At 43.7% G+C, this 18,653-nt stretch overlaps 2 protein-coding genes across 3 annotated transcripts in view; one reads left to right on the top strand and one right to left on the bottom strand.

The window, feature by feature from the left end:
• LOC138772168 (dickkopf-related protein 3-like) overlaps positions 1 to 18,653 on the top strand; it is a 114,196-nt gene that overhangs the window by 23,579 nt on the left and 71,964 nt on the right. The gene's annotated exons all lie outside the window — the stretch shown is intronic.
• The window catches only part of PLXDC1 (plexin domain containing 1), a 60,178-nt gene continuing 42,356 nt past the window's right edge, over positions 832 to 18,653 (bottom strand). Inside the window, exons 13-24 of one of the 2 annotated variants that reach the window (XM_069952360.1) lie at positions 15,808 to 15,951; positions 13,374 to 13,443; positions 13,166 to 13,288; positions 11,623 to 11,741; positions 8,854 to 8,953; positions 7,226 to 7,321; positions 6,259 to 6,340; positions 5,037 to 5,097; positions 4,827 to 4,950; positions 3,808 to 3,837; positions 3,311 to 3,468; positions 832 to 1,818 (exon numbers count right to left, since the gene is read on the bottom strand). In XM_069952360.1, coding sequence (XP_069808461.1) covers positions 1,699 to 1,818; positions 3,311 to 3,468; positions 3,808 to 3,837; positions 4,827 to 4,950; positions 5,037 to 5,097; positions 6,259 to 6,340; positions 7,226 to 7,321; positions 8,854 to 8,953; positions 11,623 to 11,741; positions 13,166 to 13,288; positions 13,374 to 13,443; positions 15,808 to 15,951 — 1,227 coding nt within the window. In that variant the 3' untranslated portion in view covers positions 832 to 1,698. Of the gene's footprint in view, positions 1,819 to 3,301; positions 3,469 to 3,807; positions 3,838 to 4,826; positions 4,951 to 5,036; positions 5,098 to 6,258; positions 6,341 to 7,225; positions 7,322 to 8,853; positions 8,954 to 11,622; positions 11,742 to 13,165; positions 13,289 to 13,373; positions 13,444 to 15,807; positions 15,952 to 18,653 lie in introns of both variants that reach the window. The other variant, XM_069952359.1, reaches the window with a different exon arrangement.

Below are 18,653 nucleotides of genomic sequence, written 5' to 3' on the forward strand. Positions count from 1 at the left end.
TTGCCAGTCTAATATTTCTGGATCATAGGCAAGAATAGTTGTAGAGAAAATAAACATAGTGTTGGGTTTAGAGAGGTGTAAGTATAGGCCTCATTACAACTGAAATGGTTGCCAGTGATATGCATATTTGGCTTGTGTACTGATGCAACATGTTTCGTTTTAAAGGGGAACTCCGGCAAAAAGAAATTCTTTCAAATCAACTGATATCAGAAATTTAGGGTGCGTGCACACTATGGAATGGCAAGGAAAGCCCATTGCGCATTCCGCAGCTCGCACCCGCCGGCGAACTGATGCGGGCGCACACGCCTCCGCCCCTTTTCATAGACTTTAATCTATGCACGGGCGAGGGCTGCCCTCCGTCCAAAGAATGAACATGTTCATTCATTGGACAGACGACGGAATCCGCCCTTGCATAGAATGGAGTCCAAGACACGGGTGGAGACACGTGCCCGCCCGCATTAGTCTGCAGGCGGGTGCGAGCTGCGGAATGCGCAGCGGGTTTTCTGTCGCCATTCCGTAGTGTGCACGCACCCTTATATAGATTTGTAATTTACTTTTCCACTTAAAAATCTCAAGTCGTCCAGTACTTATCAGCTGGTGTATGTCTGCAGGAAGTGGTATATTCTTTCCAGTCTGACACAGTGCTCTCTGCTGCCACCTCTGACCGTTACAGGAACTCTCCAGAGCAGTAGCAAATCCCTATAAAAAACCTCTACTGCTCTGACAAAGGTGGCAGCAGAGAGCACTGTGTCAGACTAGAAAGAAAACACCACTCCCTGCCGGACATACAGCAGCTGATTAGTACTGGAAAACGTGAGATTTTTAAATGGAAGTAAATTACAAATCTGTATAACTTTCTGACACCAGTTGATTTACAAGGAAAAAAAGTTTTGCCGGAATACCCCTTTAATATTTTTCAAGGATGCCTGTGTGATATGCGGTGTTCAGAGCAATAATCGGGAAATAGGGTTCGTTATTACATGATGTATGGCCTTCTGTATTACATTTCTTGATCCGCTATGTGGCCTTGTATCCTAGTTCTCTTGCAGCAGATATAAGGCGCACAAATGTACAAAGTAAATGTAAGACCACACCTTTGTTTCGCATTTTGCCATTTTCTTGGATGTAGATTTGACTTTTGCTTTTCCTGTATTTGTTATGAAGCTGCAATAGTCTGCACTGTTCTTTTTTTTCCATGAAAAAAATGAGTTGAGGTTAGCGTCCCAGCATGGATATAACATTTATACTGTCTCTGGAAAGTTTATCCACATCACAGAGCATTGCAGTCCTGTGGCAGGTATGTGAATGATGTCTATATTGTTCGAGCTCTGGAACGGAACGGTTTGGTGAGATGTTCTGCAAGTCTCTGGAAAGGATGTTTTGATACATAAGCAAGAATAGGATGATGGTTATTCATGATGACAACCAGGAATAACATTCTATTGACAGCAGACAGCTCTGTGGCGGACTATGCAGTCTAATACTTCTTATATAAAAAAATACAAGATGTATTGCTGTGAAGGGAGCACGGAGAACAGAAAGTAATATATTCTGGAGTTAGTACTAAGGGTCAGCAGTGATTTCTTCATGTGCAGTCATCAGATATGTAGTTGGGAATCCGTTCTGCTGAGATGTAACAAGCATTTTGGGAGGATCCAGCCCTTCCATCTCCCTTTACTTAAAGGAATTCAAGGGCTCCTATTGTTCTGCCTCCATGAAGCCGTCTTTATCAAGTCCTGGGGTTGGATCCACCACGGTGTACACCCCTGGGCTGCCGTGGTTATTAAACTTCATAACCGCCCATTGGTGGGGATGATACTGCAAAGAACGCAAGATATTATCTGTTTGAAGTGGTCAAGTTGAAAAATTCATAGACAAGTGTACAGTATAGAGAAGACATATTAGCCATACATAAACACTCATCATTTGTATACAGTTTAGGGCTATGTTCACACTGCGTATGAGTCCGGCCGCATTTCGTACGCCGCCGTACATGTGCGGCTGAAACTACGGGCGTGGGAAAAATCGACATGCGGATGGATGCGTCTTCAACTAATTGCTATCAGTTTTACACAAGCCAGTTATTGGCCGCAGGAGCGTTTTTAGCGAGGCTCCTGGTCAGTAATCAACCCGTGTAAAAGGCCCTAAACACTGTGTGATCAAGTTTGTTATAGAAATAGCTCTGGATTCAGGGACAATTTTCTAATTTTTGGACACATAGGGGGACATTTAAGACCAGCATACTTGTACACCAGTCTTAAAGTGTACCTGTTGTAGGCAAATATGCCATTATCTGCATTCAAAAAGCCTTTCCAGGTCCCCCCCCCCCCTCCTCTCTTCTCTCTCATTCACTGCTCATTATCAGGAAATCTCGACTGGTTTACATCAGTCAAGCCCTGTCTGTTCTATGGAGAGGGGAGGAGAAGGGAGGGAGATTAGTCGCCAGCAAAGAGCAGAGAACAGAGGATTACACAGCAGGAACTGTGTGAAAGCCGGTATTCAGAAGTTAGAGAGGTCAGTGTTGACCTCAGAGGAGATAGCCCGGTGATGTAGCTGTAAATTAACTCTTTGTTTTCATGTTTTGGTGCCTCATCTCCCTCCACCCCTCCCCTCTCCATAGAGAACAATAAAGACAGGTGGAGAGCTTCAGACTGCTTTTTAATGATAAAAATGCATTTTTGGCTAATAAAGCCAATTACAATGTTTCTTAAAATCGCCTGGGCTATTGATTTCTGCAAAAAAAAAAAAGTAAACGACAGTGACACTTAAAATTAGGCCCATTCCGCCTGCTCCCTGCCTTGCCACGCCCCCCCCCCCCCCCGGCCCGACCAACGGGTGATCGGGGGATATGGCAGGCATATGCCAGGAAGAGCGGGCAAGTCTGCACCTTCTTCCTGTCAGACAGTCGGGTGTGAATTTGTTATGGAAAAATTTGCTTGGATATAAGAGTGATTCAAACAATGGTCCCGAAACATGAATTATGCTTGTAATCCAAGGCACCACTTTAATCATACACATCTATCTTAAACTTTATTTTGGACTAATGCAGACACCACTAACCTATGGGGGAGATTTATCAAATATGGTGTAAAGTGAAACTGGCTCAGTTGCCCCTAGCAACCAATCAGATTCCACCTTTCATTTTCCAAAAAGTCTGTGAGGAATGAAAGGTGGAATCTGATTGGTTGCTAGGGGCAACTGAGCCAGTTTCACTTTACACCAGGTTTGATAAATCTCCCCCTATATGTTGTATATGCATTATGAATGCTTATGAAGATAACACAACAAGTACATCCCTCACCTCCCTCACCTCCATACAGCAATGTCTTCCTTGTTTTCCTTTATGATGGTTTATATAGATGGCAGCCAGAACGATGATAGCGATTAGCAGCACCGCCAGTATTATACCCACAATTGTTCCAGAATGCACGTGGGACGCACTCTTCTTTGGAATCTCCTCAAGTGGCTCTGAAAGAGTCCATTATACACATATACATATTATATTTATGTCATTAGTAGAAATGATCACAACTGGATCATGCCTAAGTCCAATTGTTTGGCATTTGATTAAGGGGGGCTGAAGAAGTTGGATACAGCCCTAGGGAGTCCGGGAAACATGGATACAACCTATGGCTTATTGCTGTTTCCATGTTTTCCAGGACTCCCAAGGGCTGCGTCCAAATTCTTCAACCACCAGTATTTAAATGCTGAACGATTGGACTTAAGCATGCTCCAGTTATGCTCATCTTTAGTCATTAGTAAAGTCATGTATGATTTAGAACCCACCATACATATTTGCTTACCCACCTTCTCCCTCGTGTGTCATTTTTGTGTCATCTACATAAAAACAAAGTAGAACATTAAAGTATAGGGTAAAAAAATATATATCATTGAAACCTTTGAAGCCAGGCTATCCTATATCAATTTAATTCCATTCCATCTTTAAATAACATAGAATATATGATATATAAAAAGTTGTACACATACTAAAAACAGTAGATTACACTAGAGATGAGCACGCGGAGATGAGCAAGTTGGAGCATGCTCAAATCCTATCATTTGGTATTTGAAAACCAGTGGCTGAAAAAGTTGGATGCAGCCCTAGGGAGTCCTGGATACATAGGTCATAGGCTGTATCCATGTTTTCCAGCAATCCCTAGGAGTTCCTTTAAAGAGGACCTGTCACCCCCCGTGCCGGGTCAGAGCCCGGCCGACCCTCCACTAGAGCCCCTTATACTCACCTCCTTCCCGAAGCCCCGCTTCTTCAGCTGGTCTCGGGACGGAGATATCACCGTGGGAAGCCCGGCGCGTGTGTTGAGGAGAATCCGACACTGCTGAGATGAGTCTAACGCCCATAGAGAATGACGGCTCCATTCATTCTGTATGAGCGTCGGACTCAACTCAGCAGCGCGCCCGCCGGGCTTCCCAGGGTGATATCTCCGTCCCCGGACCGGCTCCAGCAACGGGACTTCGGGAACGAGGTGAGTATAAGGAGTTCTAGTGGGGGGGTCGGCCGGGCTCTGACCCGGCACGGGAGGTGACAGGTTCCCTTTAACTTTTTCAATTGGATTCGACCATGCTCCGGTTATGCACATGTAATATATGTGTCTTCATACACACAGAAAGAAGGTACTGTATATGAATATCCACTTTCAGCACATGTACACCCCAACTTTTTATAAAAAATTAATAAGACTATTACAAGCATAAACATAGGCTTTAATAATAATAATAAAATTGGTGGTTGCTTGTGCCGCAAAGCTGACACATGTAACATGTAATAATGGTGTACTCATCACCTCTTCCACTCCTCCATGCTACATTACCTTCTGTAGTGAGATCGATGGAAGCTGTCGGTGTGGGTAAGCCTCCTTTAAGTGATGTGGTTTCGATCGTGGTATCAGCTGGGGTGTACAAATCTATGTACTCCTCACATGATGTGGTTTGGACCTTTTAGGTAACAAGAAAAATTATTTATTCAATTATGATTCCACAATACAGTGTTTCAATATTCAGAAATACTAAAGAATACGCACCTCCTTTTCACATCCATACGTTATCCAGTCCTGGCGATAGCGGTCAATTCCACTGGAACATCTGAAGGTCATTACACACAAAATATGTAGGTGCGGAATCACAACATGATGGACAGTGTATCTATCTCCTATCAATTATCTATCTATCTATCTATCTATCTATCTATCTATCTATCTATCTATCTTCTATCTATCTATCTATCTATCTATCTATCCCAATGAATTTCCCACAGCATGCCTTGCAGTATAGATGTAGTGTTTTTATTCCATTTCAAAGTTAACAGCAGAGCAGTGCAACACAGCAAACAAAAGTATCGTGTGAAGCTTCAGCGGTCTTTTTCAAGCATAGGTGTTGCTCTGCTGTTAACTTTGAAATTTATACTGCATTTATACTGCAAGACGTGCTGTGGGGAATTACTTGGTTTAACTAACTGGTTCCTGCAGGCACTCAGAATTCTACACTGGTATAGTGCTACCTATATTCCGTGATCTATCTATCTATTTATTATCTATCTCCTATCTATCTACACTGAAAAATTCCAACAGCACTCCCAAATTCACTGCAGAATTTATAGGTTTATTTAATCAATCCAACATGAATTGCAGCACAGCAAACAAGCTTGTTTGCTATGCTGCACTTCATGTTGGATTGATGGAATAAACCTACACGTTTTTGCAGTGAATTTGGGAGTGCTGTTGGAATTTTTCAACGTATATATTTTGATCTTGGTCAAGTTCCTTCAGCTGGCACCCACCATCCAGACGAGCTCCAAGCTGTGCTGTTCACAATCCTGATGCATATCTATCTATCTATCTATCTATCTATCTATCTATCTATCTATCTATCTATCTATCTATCTATCTATCTATCTATCTCATATCATCTATTTATCTCAGTGACAGCAGCACTCCAATTCAGTGAAGAAAAACGGTGCAGGAATTTATTTCTTTACATCACAAGGACAAGCGATGTTTCAATCCTTCGATCCAGCCCTTTTTTAAGCTAGAGAAGCTAGCCTTCTCTATCTCCGGCAGCTGCCATAGAGAATACTTTGAATCTTGCTGCATGTATGTGACCACTGTGGCACTCAGATGGGAGACTCAGTTCCCAGAGGTTGGACTCCATTCAGTCCAACGGGGATAACTTCTAATGGTGGGACCAACACTTTAAACACCTTATTAGCATAGTCTTTAGGATTGTGATATGGTTATACAGGCTCACCTCTGTAGGACGTGACACCAGCTGCAGTTGAGGCTGGAAGAAGTGGTCAGACACTGGTCACAGGTGGTGTGCTGCAGGCATGCTGCATTCAAAGAGGGTACACTTAGTGCCATTATAGTACAGTACATAAATTACCATGTTTCCTACATAGTCATGTATTTCTATAGAAACAATAGTATTTTCTTTAAGTTTCATGTGAAAGGAAGGAAACATGTAGAAATGGAGAAAATACCAGTAAAATATACACTATAAGGATTACCAGCACTACCCAATAGTTTCATCTTTCTTAGTAAAACGTTCCAAAAATCCATGTAAGGAAATTTCCTGAGCAGCTTAAACCCCATGTATGGGAATTATTCCAAGGTGATGTATGGGTGAAGTCACTGTACACGTTTGATCCACTATTGTATCCTGAAGCTGAGCACTGATCTTACTCCTAATGTAACCAACTAAACTAGATGTGTAAAGTGAGCTGAGATAACAGAGAAAAACTCATAGAAGTCTCCCTATGTTATACTGTCACTGTATTTGGAGTCTATTTGCTGAATCTTTGTAAAATAGACACCAATGATAAAGGAGAACTCTTATTACTCCATTACATGTATGCATACACCTAGTAGAGGATCTGAGCTGTGTACAGGTATATATCCATGCAAATTATACTGTAGATCAGGGATGGGGAACCTTTAGCTCTCCAGGTCTTACAAAACTACAATTCCCATCATGCCTGGACAGCCAAAGCTAAGCATGATGGGAATTGTAGTTCGGGTTTGTGAAACTCCGAATGTTCTGCATTTGACTCCTGGTGGCCATAGTCTGTATGCCATGTTTTCCAGGCGGCCCTAGGGCTTCATCCATCTTCTCCAGCCACCAGGAGTCAAATGCCAAGCATTCAATGGTTTCACATATGTGAACTTACTGTAAATTCACTCATCTCTAGCTGTTATATAGTATGTAATAGGATTACTTGGTAGAGGGGTGAATTCCACAACTGTCTGATTCTTAATCCTATCAAGGTCCACCTGTACCCGATGATACTCGTAGATAGATCGCCTCCGGGATTCTGTACGACAGGAGAAAAACATAAGGACATATTCATTCCTTCATCAGGGTGTGAACCAGTATTCTGTCTTCTGTATAGTGGAGTGATTTATATAATATAGCCATATGATAAGCGTTTGCAGCATTTTATTGCAGAGGACTCGCAGCTCTGCTCATTGAATGGGGTTGGCATTAGTTCCCTGAAGAGGCGAGTGGCTGAGAGAGCTGCCTTGTAGGGGAAAGCAGTGGAGGAACCGCAGCACTGATTCATTCTTATAATCAGTGACGGTCGGAGACATTGGACCCCCTACAATCATAAAGTAATGGCATTTCCTAGTCTATATATAAACTTCAGTATTTCAGCTGCATATCTATATTTAACCCCCTTAGTATAATACCGTGTTTCTTCTATAATAAGACAGGGTCTTATATTATTTTGTTCTCTGAAATATGACTCTGGTTTTTTTTTCAGGGTAGGTCTTATTTTCGGAAAAACACAGTATGCCCCTACACTGTAGCCCCACTCCATACAGTGATTAGCTGCCATACTGTATATCCCACTGTTGTTAGGCTCCTATACTGTAAGATCCCCTGTAGTTAGGCTTCCATACTGTATACCTCCCTCCCCCTCTGTAGTTGCTCCCCCATACTGTATACATCCCTCCACTGCAGGTAGTCTCCATACTGTATACATCCCCCTCTGTAGTTGTTCACCCATACTGTATACATCCCTCCACTGCAGGTAGTCGTCATACTGTATACATCCCCCTCTGTAGTTGTTCACCCATACTGTATACATCCCTCCACTGCAGGTAGTCGTCATACTGTATACATCCCCCTCTGTAGTTGTTCACCCATACTGTATACATCCCTCCACTGTAGGTAGTCTCCATACTGTATACATCCCCCTCTGTAGTTGTTCACCCACACTGTATACATCCCCTCCCCCTAGTTCTTTCCCCATACTGTATACCTCCCCCCTCTGCAGGTAGTTTCCATACTGTATACCTCCCTTCCCTCATGTACCCTCAGTCCCCCTATATACAATGTGCCATACTGTGCATCTTCTTACCCCTCCTGCCTCCCCTGCGGCTTCTGTTGAGCAGGTGGGGGCGGAGCATAACAAGTCTGGCCCTGATTGGCTGATGCTTAGCCACCCAGTGTCAGGGATCTAGTCAGCTGACTATAATTAGGGCTTATATTTGGGGTAGAGCTTATATTTCCAGCCTACACCAAAAAGCCTGTAAAATGGGTTTATATTCTACAGCTGTCAGGAGCCGGCGGCTGCTACAGCGCTTGTCCTGAGCCGTTAATCACCTTGCACTTGATTCTTGAATGACAGGTTTTTCCTGCCAGTCAGATTTGGTTCTGGAGGAGGGTCTGGAGACCCTGCTCCAATCTTGTTCTGGGGATGGGACTTCTGTTTCTATGTAACTACTAACCCCAGCATGTTCTAGTAGCCTGCTATGTGGGAGCAGTGTCAGGGCTTCACCTAGTGTATTCTGTGTGCCCCTGACCTGTTCCTCCCAACAGCATTAAAATTATAATACTAACCTGAACCTTCTAAGAAAGGATCAATTACTACAAAGGCGTCAGAGAGACCAGATTTCACAGGGTGCTGCTCAGAGCTGATGTTCTGTACTGGTAGAGGGATCTGCAGAAGAGTTAGAATCAGTGGATGAATTAGAGGAAAGATCAGAAGCAATGACAGAAAATATTATAGTAGTAGATGATTACGGCAGATGTGGTTGGTTAGAGTGGTCTTCTTGAAAAAAGAGATGGTCTAATGGTGCATTTACACAGGCAGATTTATCTGACCAATTTTGGAAGCCAAAGTCAGGAATGGACTTGAAAAGACAGGTAATCTCGGTCTTTCCTTTATGACCTGCACCCTGTTTATATGCTGTTCCTGGCTTTGGCTTCAAAAATCTGTCAGATAAATCTCTCTGTGTAACTGCACCATAAGGGTCCATATACACAGAAAGATTATCTGACAGATTGTGTGCCAAAGATTTGAAGCCAAAGCCAGGAATGAATTTGAAAAGAGGAGAAATCTCAGGCTTTCCTTTATGACCTGATCTCTGTTCATAGTCTGTTTCTGGCTTTGGCTTCAAATCTTTGGCAGATAATCTGTCAGATAATCTTTCTGTGTAAATGGACCCTAAGGGCCACATGTATCATCCTGCGAACGGATGATTTTCGGCGGAAAGTGCCGATTTGCGTATTATTTTATCCGCAAATGGCCGATTTGCGAATAAAATATTCGCAAATCGGCACTTTCCGCCGAGTACGCCGGGGGGGGGGGGGGGGGGGGGGCGGAAAGGGGGCGTGTAGTGGGCGGAACGGAGGGCGCGGACTCAGAGTCCGCGCGATTTACCATCCGTTCCGCCCAAATGTACGCCGAAAACCTACTCCAGTCCTCAGCTGGCGAAGGTTTTCGGTGGTGTGCATCGGCGCGCACGGGATTTATGTAGAGGCAGTCCGCCTCTACATAAATCTCCGTAGCGCCAGAGCTGCGGGGGCATTTTTATATCCGGCGTAAAAAACCCCGGACTTAATAAATGCCCCCCTTAGAGTGCATTTACACAGAGAGATTTATCTGACAGATTTTGGAAGCCAAAGCTAGGAATAGATTTGAAAAGAGGATAGGTCAGTCTTTCCTTTATGACCTGATCCCTGTTTATAGTCTGTTCCTGGCTTTGCCTTCAAAGATCTGTCAGATAAATCTGTCTGTGTAAACGCACCATTAGGCAAACAACCTAGTTAAGGCATATATAAAAAAATTTGCCTAGGCATAATGTGTATAGGTTATGTCATCACTCCTTCAGACGGGTAATTCTGGCCACTTATATCTGAACTAAGTGACATTCTACCTATATTTGTAGTAACGTTTATTCCACCTTGGCAACAAAAATCTACACAGAAGTTTTACATTGTATGTCAACAGGATTGCGGTAAACCCTTTTATATGCATTGAATACAGACTGTCATGAGGTTTGACCGGGATTCCATGTTGATGTCTGAGCCCATAGAGAGTACATTGATCTACAGCTATCTCTCACATAAAATATGTCAATAAACAAGACTTGGAGAAGATATATATATATTATATAAGTCCGTGCTCCTAAGGGAACAGATTGTAAAGTCAAAAGATGGGGACTGATTTCCTTAAAGTTCACACTTCAATTTATGGGATCACAACTCGAAAACAAAATACGAGCCAGTAATAGAAATGGAAATGCCACCTGTTAAAAAGCAGTATAGTTCACCGCTGATTAGTAGGTTGTTTTATGCCCAGCAATAAAAGGCAATTTGTTTTCTTTCCGTATGGCACAGCTACTTGTTGCTATCTATGTTCATTTGTTTTACTTCTGTATGTCGGAGTGATAAATCGGCCTGGGAAACTGAATGACACAGCGGCGCCTCTTAATTTCTGGCGTACAACATCTCCTGGTACGAAGGGGGCCAGGGCAAAGCATGGCGCCAGTGAGCGAGGGCCAAGTGAGTAATATACAGAACCTTCACCAAGCCTCATATTTCATGGTGCCAGGAGGGGGTGAAGGAATTTACAGAATTATGACACTTCACTACAACAGGACGGCATTCATCTACCGTGTTGTATTGCATCCAGATCAAAGGTTATGTGCACACTACGGAAATTCCGCAGAGATTTCAAGCAGATTCCGCCGGGCGGCCTCCGCTTGCGGTTCCACCTCTTCCATAGAATCGGGGAGGGGGGGGGGGAATTTATGAAGATTGGCGTACAAGTACGCCCCTCTTATATAAGGCCCAACCCCCTTTTCCCTGGCAGGATTCACTAAGAGGCGTGCGCTGGCCAGCCGGGTGCCCAAACCTGCGCCTGGCGAACGATTTGGTGCATATTTGGATCATGATTTACACCTGCGCGGAAGGAGGCCACACCTCCTCCCCGCTTGTCACAGCCCCCCAAGCTCCCCCAGCCCGCCCTTAGGGAGAAGGGGCGAACCTGCACCTTTACCCTGGCGGACACCTCAGGCTGGCATTTTATAAATGTCCCCCATTGATTCTATGGAATGGGTGAAACTTCAAGCGGAAATTCTGTAGTGTACACATACCCATATACCAGGGATGGGGAACCTTCGGCCCTCCAGCTGTTGAAAACTACAATTCCCATCATGCCTGGACAGCTAAGCTTTTGCTGTCCAGGCATGATGGGAATTGTAGTTTTCAACAGCTGGAGGGCCGAAGGTTCCCCATCTCTGCCATATACAATGATTCCATTAATGTCATTTCTATCAACAATATACTGACTTCAATATTTATTAGTAATAATAGGAAATATACCTCTTTATACCCAAACACAATCCGTCCATCATTAAATAACGCGGCTAGAAAGGTGAAGTTTCCAGCTTTTTCTCTCTCATGGAGGCGAACCTTGTTCCACTGAACCACAACGCATGTACCTGTCAGAGAGATGATACAAAGTGTAGACAGTGAAACCTCTATCAGGTGTCTGTGTGGCATAGAATATGATAATATCACAGCATAATGCCTGTAAATCAGGCTTTCTGGCACAGGTGTTAAACTAGCGGCCCTCTAGCTGTTGCAAAACTACAATTCCCATCATGCCTAGACAGCCGAAGCTTAAAGGGGTATTTTACTCAAACATAAGTTTTGATAAGTTGCTGCCCATGGTGAGACTAACAATTCCTTCCATACTTGTTATTATCTATTCAGTCTCCTTCCCCCAGTTGTGAGCTGCTGCTTTCTGATGAAGACACAAAAATCTGTGTGTGAGCTTTTCTCTCTGTATCTCCTCCTCCATTTTGAGACAGTTGATGTAAACAAGTCCCTGGTTGGCTGTATCTGCAACTTTGTGGCTTCTTTGTAGTGCTATGAGGATTAATTCATCAGCAACTTACTCTGAGATTAACCCTCAGACTTGGTTACATCAGCCGTATCAAAAGGGAGGGGGAGAAGGGGGAGACAGAGAGAAAAGTTCACACACAGATTTTTGTGTCTTCAGCAGAAAGCAGTAGCTCGGAACTGGGGGAAGGAGACTGATAACAAGTATGGAAGGAATTGTTAGTCTCACCATGGGCAGCAACATTTCAAAAGTTATGTTTGAGTAGAATACCCCTTTAATATTATGATGGGAATTGTAGTTTTCTAGCAGTGAGAAGGCTGCAGGTTTGACACTACTGCTTTAGGCTGGGTTCACACACAGTATATTTCAGTCAGTATTTTGCAACCTCAACCAGTAGTGGATTGAAAACACAGAAAGGATCTGTTCACACAATGTTGAAATTGAGTGGATGGCCGCCATATAACAGTAAATAACGGCCATTATTTTAATAAAACAGCCGTTGTTTTAAAATAATAGCAAATATTTGCCATTAAATGACGGCCATCCACTCAATTTCAACATTGTGTGAACATAGTCTTTGTGTTTTCAATCCACTCCTGGCTTTGGTTGCAATATGAGGACCACAATACTGGCTGAAATATACGTAGTGTGAACCCAGCCTTAGGCTATGTTCACATATAGTAAGAGACCGGCCGTTCCGTGACCCAGCCGCAGTCTTCTGATGTGGGCACATCCCTTCCCGCCCGCTTCAGAACTCTCCACGCGGCCGCACTATGGAGCACTGACAGGATTTTCTACGGCCGCTATTCACTGAATGTCAGTGTCAGTTTTCTACAGCACCTATAGGGATCCCAGCCGGAGTGTATACTATACACCGGGATCCCATAGACAGAGAGGTAACGTATATTTTCATAATAATCGCGGCCGTTGTACAACGGCTATGATTTTACGAAAATATACGTTCTGGGAACATAGCCTTAGGGTGTATAAATTGCAGCATTTCTGTATAAGTGGACTCACCATTGTCCTTGAACCTGATAGTAGAGTCCTTCGAGTAACTTGGGTTGAAATTTGCCATGAGAGGAGCGACATATTGTGTTGCGGTCAGCATGCTATGAAGGACATCACCCATAAAGATAAACCCTGAGGGTAATCCAAATATTATTCATACTCTATGATACACAATCAATTATGGAATAAGAAAACAATAGTATTAAATGTCTGTCACCTCCGGTAGCTATCGTGATGTGCCTCAAAGGATGTCCATAGAAAGGGAAGTCAAAGGAAAGAACAACTCTCTGTAAATGTAAGAACAGCTCGATTACATATAGACTGCACAATTTTAAAAGGGAGTCAGATGTAGGAGTTACCAGACCTATATACTTTAAAATATTGCTGTCAGGAATGTGACTTTGCGCTCCTCGGTCCGTGCTGGGCGACCGAGGAAGCGCTGAGCCTCTGGTTGTTTTTTGTTTGCAGTTCTGTCTGAATGCTGTCTTAGTTTCCCAGCCACACCCGCATTGCCTGTTACACTCTGGCAGTGCAGGGGTTACTCCTTATAGACCTGTCCAGCTGAGCTGGGTGCTGGGATCAGGGCTGATCCAATCAAGTGCTGGACCCAGTCCCTGATTCCAGATAAAAAAGCAGCAGGCTCTTCATTTCCCTGCTAGCTAAGCGCTTCAGCTCTCCTGGTTCTGTTACTTCTGTTGCCTGACCTATTGCTTGATCTTCCAACCTGCTTTGTCTGCTGCCTGCCCTGACCTCCTTGTCTGTCTCTGACTCTTCTTCTGCCTTACGTTTTTGTACCTCGCTGACCGCCGTTGCTGACCCGGACCGTAGACTTTGCATTATTGTGTTTGTTTCGTCTGTCTTGTTTTGTGTATCACCTGGTGTAGGACAGGGACTGACACCGTGGTTGTCCACGGCCGTTTAGGGCTGTTGAGGCAAGTAGGTAGGGTCAGAAGGTGGGTTCTAGTGGTTAGGGCTCACTGTCTCGTTCTGTTTCCTACCTACGTCCGGCGCAATTTGTGACAATTGCCTTACGGTAGTAGAAATCCATAAATGAATGGTATAATAGATTTCTCTAGTTATCATCCAGGTATTGTATGGCTATGTTCCCACATGGGATTTTAGTGAAGTGAGGGCTGCAAATAAAGACCAAGATCAATAGATGGCCGCCTTTTGCTTATAAATGGCAGCCCATTCCCGTAGTGTGAACACAGCCTTAGGGTACTATTAGACAGGCCGATAGGGGCCCAATAACAACTGTAAACGAGCGCAGATCTGCTAGATCGGCGCTTGTTTACTGGGCCTATTACACGGCCCGATAGTCGTTTAACAAGGGCTGCCTAAACTGTATACTTTACCTATCCAGGTTCCAGGGACCCGGGGAGAAGCGGACCACAGGAGCAGCCCTGGAGCCTGGATAGGTAAAGTATATCGTCAGTCGCCGGCTGCGCACCACTATTACACGAAGCAATGCGCGGTCGGCGCCAGACAATTATAGGTTCCAAACCTATATAAACGATAATCTGATGATCGCTCCATCGACTGATCGTTGTATTTATTACACGGAGCGATAAACGGCAGAATCAGCCTGATTCGTTCGATTATCGTTCCGTGTAATTGTACCCTAAGGCTAGGGGTTGGATCTCCTACGATTAGTGTTGAGCAGAGAGGCTGAACTCTTCGGATTAAGCAACGTTCTCTGAACCCGAACTCTCTGCATTTGACTTCCCACAGCTGCAGAAGATGGATGCCGCCTTAAAACGTTGCCAAACCCGAACTGTCCGCCCAACAGTAACCACAATCTCAAGAATAGATACCGGAGTCTCCCATTTGCGTGTTGCTCTGCATTCTTGGTCGGAAATGAGTCTCCCATTTGTGGCCTCCCCGACTCCCTGCTACTTGTTATCATGTGGGTAACTTTACAAGAGGTGAAAACCCCTTTAAAGTGTTATTAGCTCCACACCGACAGCATTGTGTGCATGTAGCCTGTACAAGAGCCCACACAGTTCCTGCTGCTCCGCACTACACAACCACTTTCAAGTGCAAGGTGTTAAGGGAGGATATTTCCATTGTACATCTTTCAGCGTGACAATTGGGACCTATAGATTCCCTATGGTACCATACTACATCTCTTTACAAATAAGGGTTTGCACATGGAAGTAATTCTCCAGTGTGCAGGAGCCTTTTTGCTATTATTTTTTATTTCCAGTCTTTAAAGCGGTTATTCAGCGCTACAAAAACATGGCCACTTTTCCTCCTCTCTTGTCTCCAGTTCAGGTGTGGTTTGCAATTAAGCTCCATTTACTTCAATGGAACTGAGTTTGAAACCCCACCCCCTCTGGAGACAGGAGAGGGGAAAAAGTGGCCATGTTTTTGTAGCGCTGGATAACCCCTTTAAAGAAGCTAGGTTTATCATGCAGCATATACATAGAATAATGTCAGACTAGTGTTGAGCACACCTGTCAATGTTCTCCAAACCTGAATGCTTGGCATTTGATTCCCCGCCGCTGCAGAAGTTGGATGCCATAGGCTGTATCCATGTTTTCCTGAAAGCCGTAGGACTGCATCCAACTTCTGAACCTGAACAGTTTGACAGGTCCGCTCAACACTCAGACCCTTCGTGCTGTGATTGCTCAGCACAGGGGAGGTCTCACCGAAGCTTGCCTGTGTGCACTGGACAGGATGGTAAGCACCGTGGCCTTTTTGGAGTCTTCTTGCAGTAAATCCGCCAACAAGTCCTGATCTTTCAACTCTGCAGGTCCCAGGACTCTGGATGAATAATATTTGTGACTGTTCTCCTGCAGAGAGAAGGAGAGAATTTATCTAGAACCCAGTTCTCTCTGGCACCATATGTTTTATTTTCAATGGTTCCATGACAGATAGCGTTGAGCGGAGAGGCTGAACTGTTTGGGTTCGGCAACATTCTCCGAACTCGAACATTTGGCATTTGACTCCCTGTGCCTGTAGACGTTGGATGCCGCTCTAGGGATGGATGTTACCTCATGTCAATTGTAAATGGAGCGACAGTGTTCTTGCATGACCGCCACCCAATCGCTTCTTAGAAATCTCTGTCAGTCCCAGAGCAGTGAATAGAGATGTGGGTAGAGCATACAAGTCCACTAGCTTTTTTTTCACATAGGGGACTCAGTGGCTTCTGTTTTTTTAATCGGTGGGAGTCTGGGTGATTGTACACCCAGTGTTCACCTGCTGTCTACCGGGTACATGTGACCGCACAGATAGTTGTCAGAAAGCCCAACCCTGTTAAGGGCATATTACCATGTGGTGCAATGGTTGCAGAATTTTCTGTAGTTGTCTTAATTATCTTAATGGGGCTTGCAGAAATCCACGTTCTTACAACCAAATAAACCTCATTTAGACAAATCGATCCATTTCTTTGCTGTCCTGGCTTATACTAAAATGCTTAAGCGTTTATCATTCCACTCAAGCATTTTTCAACACTCGAGTGCTTGACTACAGTAACGAAATCAATGGGAGACTGGAGCATTCAACCTGGTGCCTCCTGCTGTGCAAAGCTGAGGGTGTCGGCTTCATTTTCAAGGCATGGGTAAATAAAACATACAAAAATTTAAATGTAAAAATGCTATAGGTATGCCATCACTCAACGGCATACCAACGGATTTGTAATGTGTCTTGCAGTAACCTATTACATTTTTACATTTTAATTTTTGTATATTTTGTTTACACATGCCTTCAAGGAACGAAATATACAAAAATTAGAATGAGAAAATGCAATAGGTTACTGCAAGACCCCCAGCGGTATGTCATTGAGTGATGGCATACCGCCAGAGTTCTAAAGTGTCTTGCAGTAACCCGAGCATTAGTCTTGGTCACACATTGGGGCACATCTATTAATGCAATGATGCTGCTTATGAAAATTAGAATTTTATAGAACTTTAGAATATTTCTAATGGCGTCTTTGTCGTCCACCACTGTCAGATGTTGGGGAGGATTTATTTTTCCACTGAAATGATGAGGCAAATAATATATTCAGAACGCAGCTGTTAACATCAACTTCCTTTACTTACAATTAACCATATCGCTAACCAAGGTCTTCCTGTTCTGTCACTGTCACAAACTGATATTCAACTTTTTTTTTTTACTTTTACCACCTAAATGATCTTTTTATTGCATTATGGGCAGTTTTTTTTACTGTGTAGTTTACTATTATGAGCTGTAGTAAATATAACTCTTCGCTCAAATGTATCTCATACCGATACAGATACAGTAGGTACGATCATCAACATTGCCTGTGCAAGAAAATAAAAAAGAACTTTGGGCCAAAATTTCGATATCTTTTAGATTATTGTGCTCCAGCCTTAGCTGGGGGTGTGGTTTACTAAAAAGTGGGTATGGCTTTGCAGGATTGTGTGTGGCTTAAACTGTATACTGTAACCCCCCTTACTCTATGTATGGTTCTCCGCATCACCCAAAAGCTTAGCTGCTGCACGTTCAATATATACCTGTATAAAACTTTTCTGTGTCTTCTTTCTGCTCTAAAATCTCTCAACTTCATCGGTGGACAGTGTAATCTGGGCGGGGTTTTGCGGCAGTTGGGCCACCTTCCCAGTAGTTGTGAAGCTCCGCCTATGTGACACTGTCCAAAGAGGAAATGAGTCGAGAGTAAGGGGAGTGACATTACCACTTTAAAGGAAACCTGTCAGGTTCTTGGTGCCTTACAAACTGTCTCCAGGACCTGATAGGCCAAGACAATAGCATTCCGATGCTGTTCTCCTGATTGCTCTGTGTTTCCACAAAGAAAGTGACATTTATTCACTGTGCAAAAAGACAACCGAAGACAGCACCTCTCAGTGAAAAAATGTGATGTCTTTATTCACATCCTACTTGCGCGACGTTTCGGCTGGTTCTCAGCCTTTCTCAAGCGTGACTAACACAGTGTCCAAACCACTCTTTAAAGTGTTCCATATCAATTACACAGCAATTACAAATCAATTAATTATATACAGTGCATAAATTAGTACAATCATGTATCATGATATTGTGACCATCATAGTGTACATCATATCTCATTGCAGAGTGTATCATCATCATAATCAAGTGTATCTCATAGTGTAAGACAAGTTCCATGTGCATATCTAATCCACAATCATAATACCCTTAAGTGTAAATCTTATAGTGTAATTACAAACATATAAATAAATAGATGATCTTACCCACATGTTCCTGTAAACATGGCGTGTCCATGTGCAGCAAACGCTGTATTGCGAACGTCACTGCGTCCGCGTCATGCTATTGCGTCATCACGCTATGCCGTGCGAGACCGGCGCATGCGCAGTGACGTTCAGACAACCTGGGCGCCATTTTGGAAGAGGGAAAAAGGCTATGAACCTTCCTGGCAGGCTGAACAAATGCGCATAGTGTGTGTAACGATGGCGATAGGTGTAAAAGGATATAATGTAGACAAACGAGCTGTCTACCAAAACAGTTAGTATATACAGCTGGCAAAATAACCGGCTGTGCA

The sequence above is a fragment of the Dendropsophus ebraccatus genome, chromosome 14 (assembly GCF_027789765.1).
Source record: "Dendropsophus ebraccatus isolate aDenEbr1 chromosome 14, aDenEbr1.pat, whole genome shotgun sequence".
Classification (NCBI taxonomy): domain Eukaryota; kingdom Metazoa; phylum Chordata; class Amphibia; order Anura; family Hylidae; genus Dendropsophus; species Dendropsophus ebraccatus.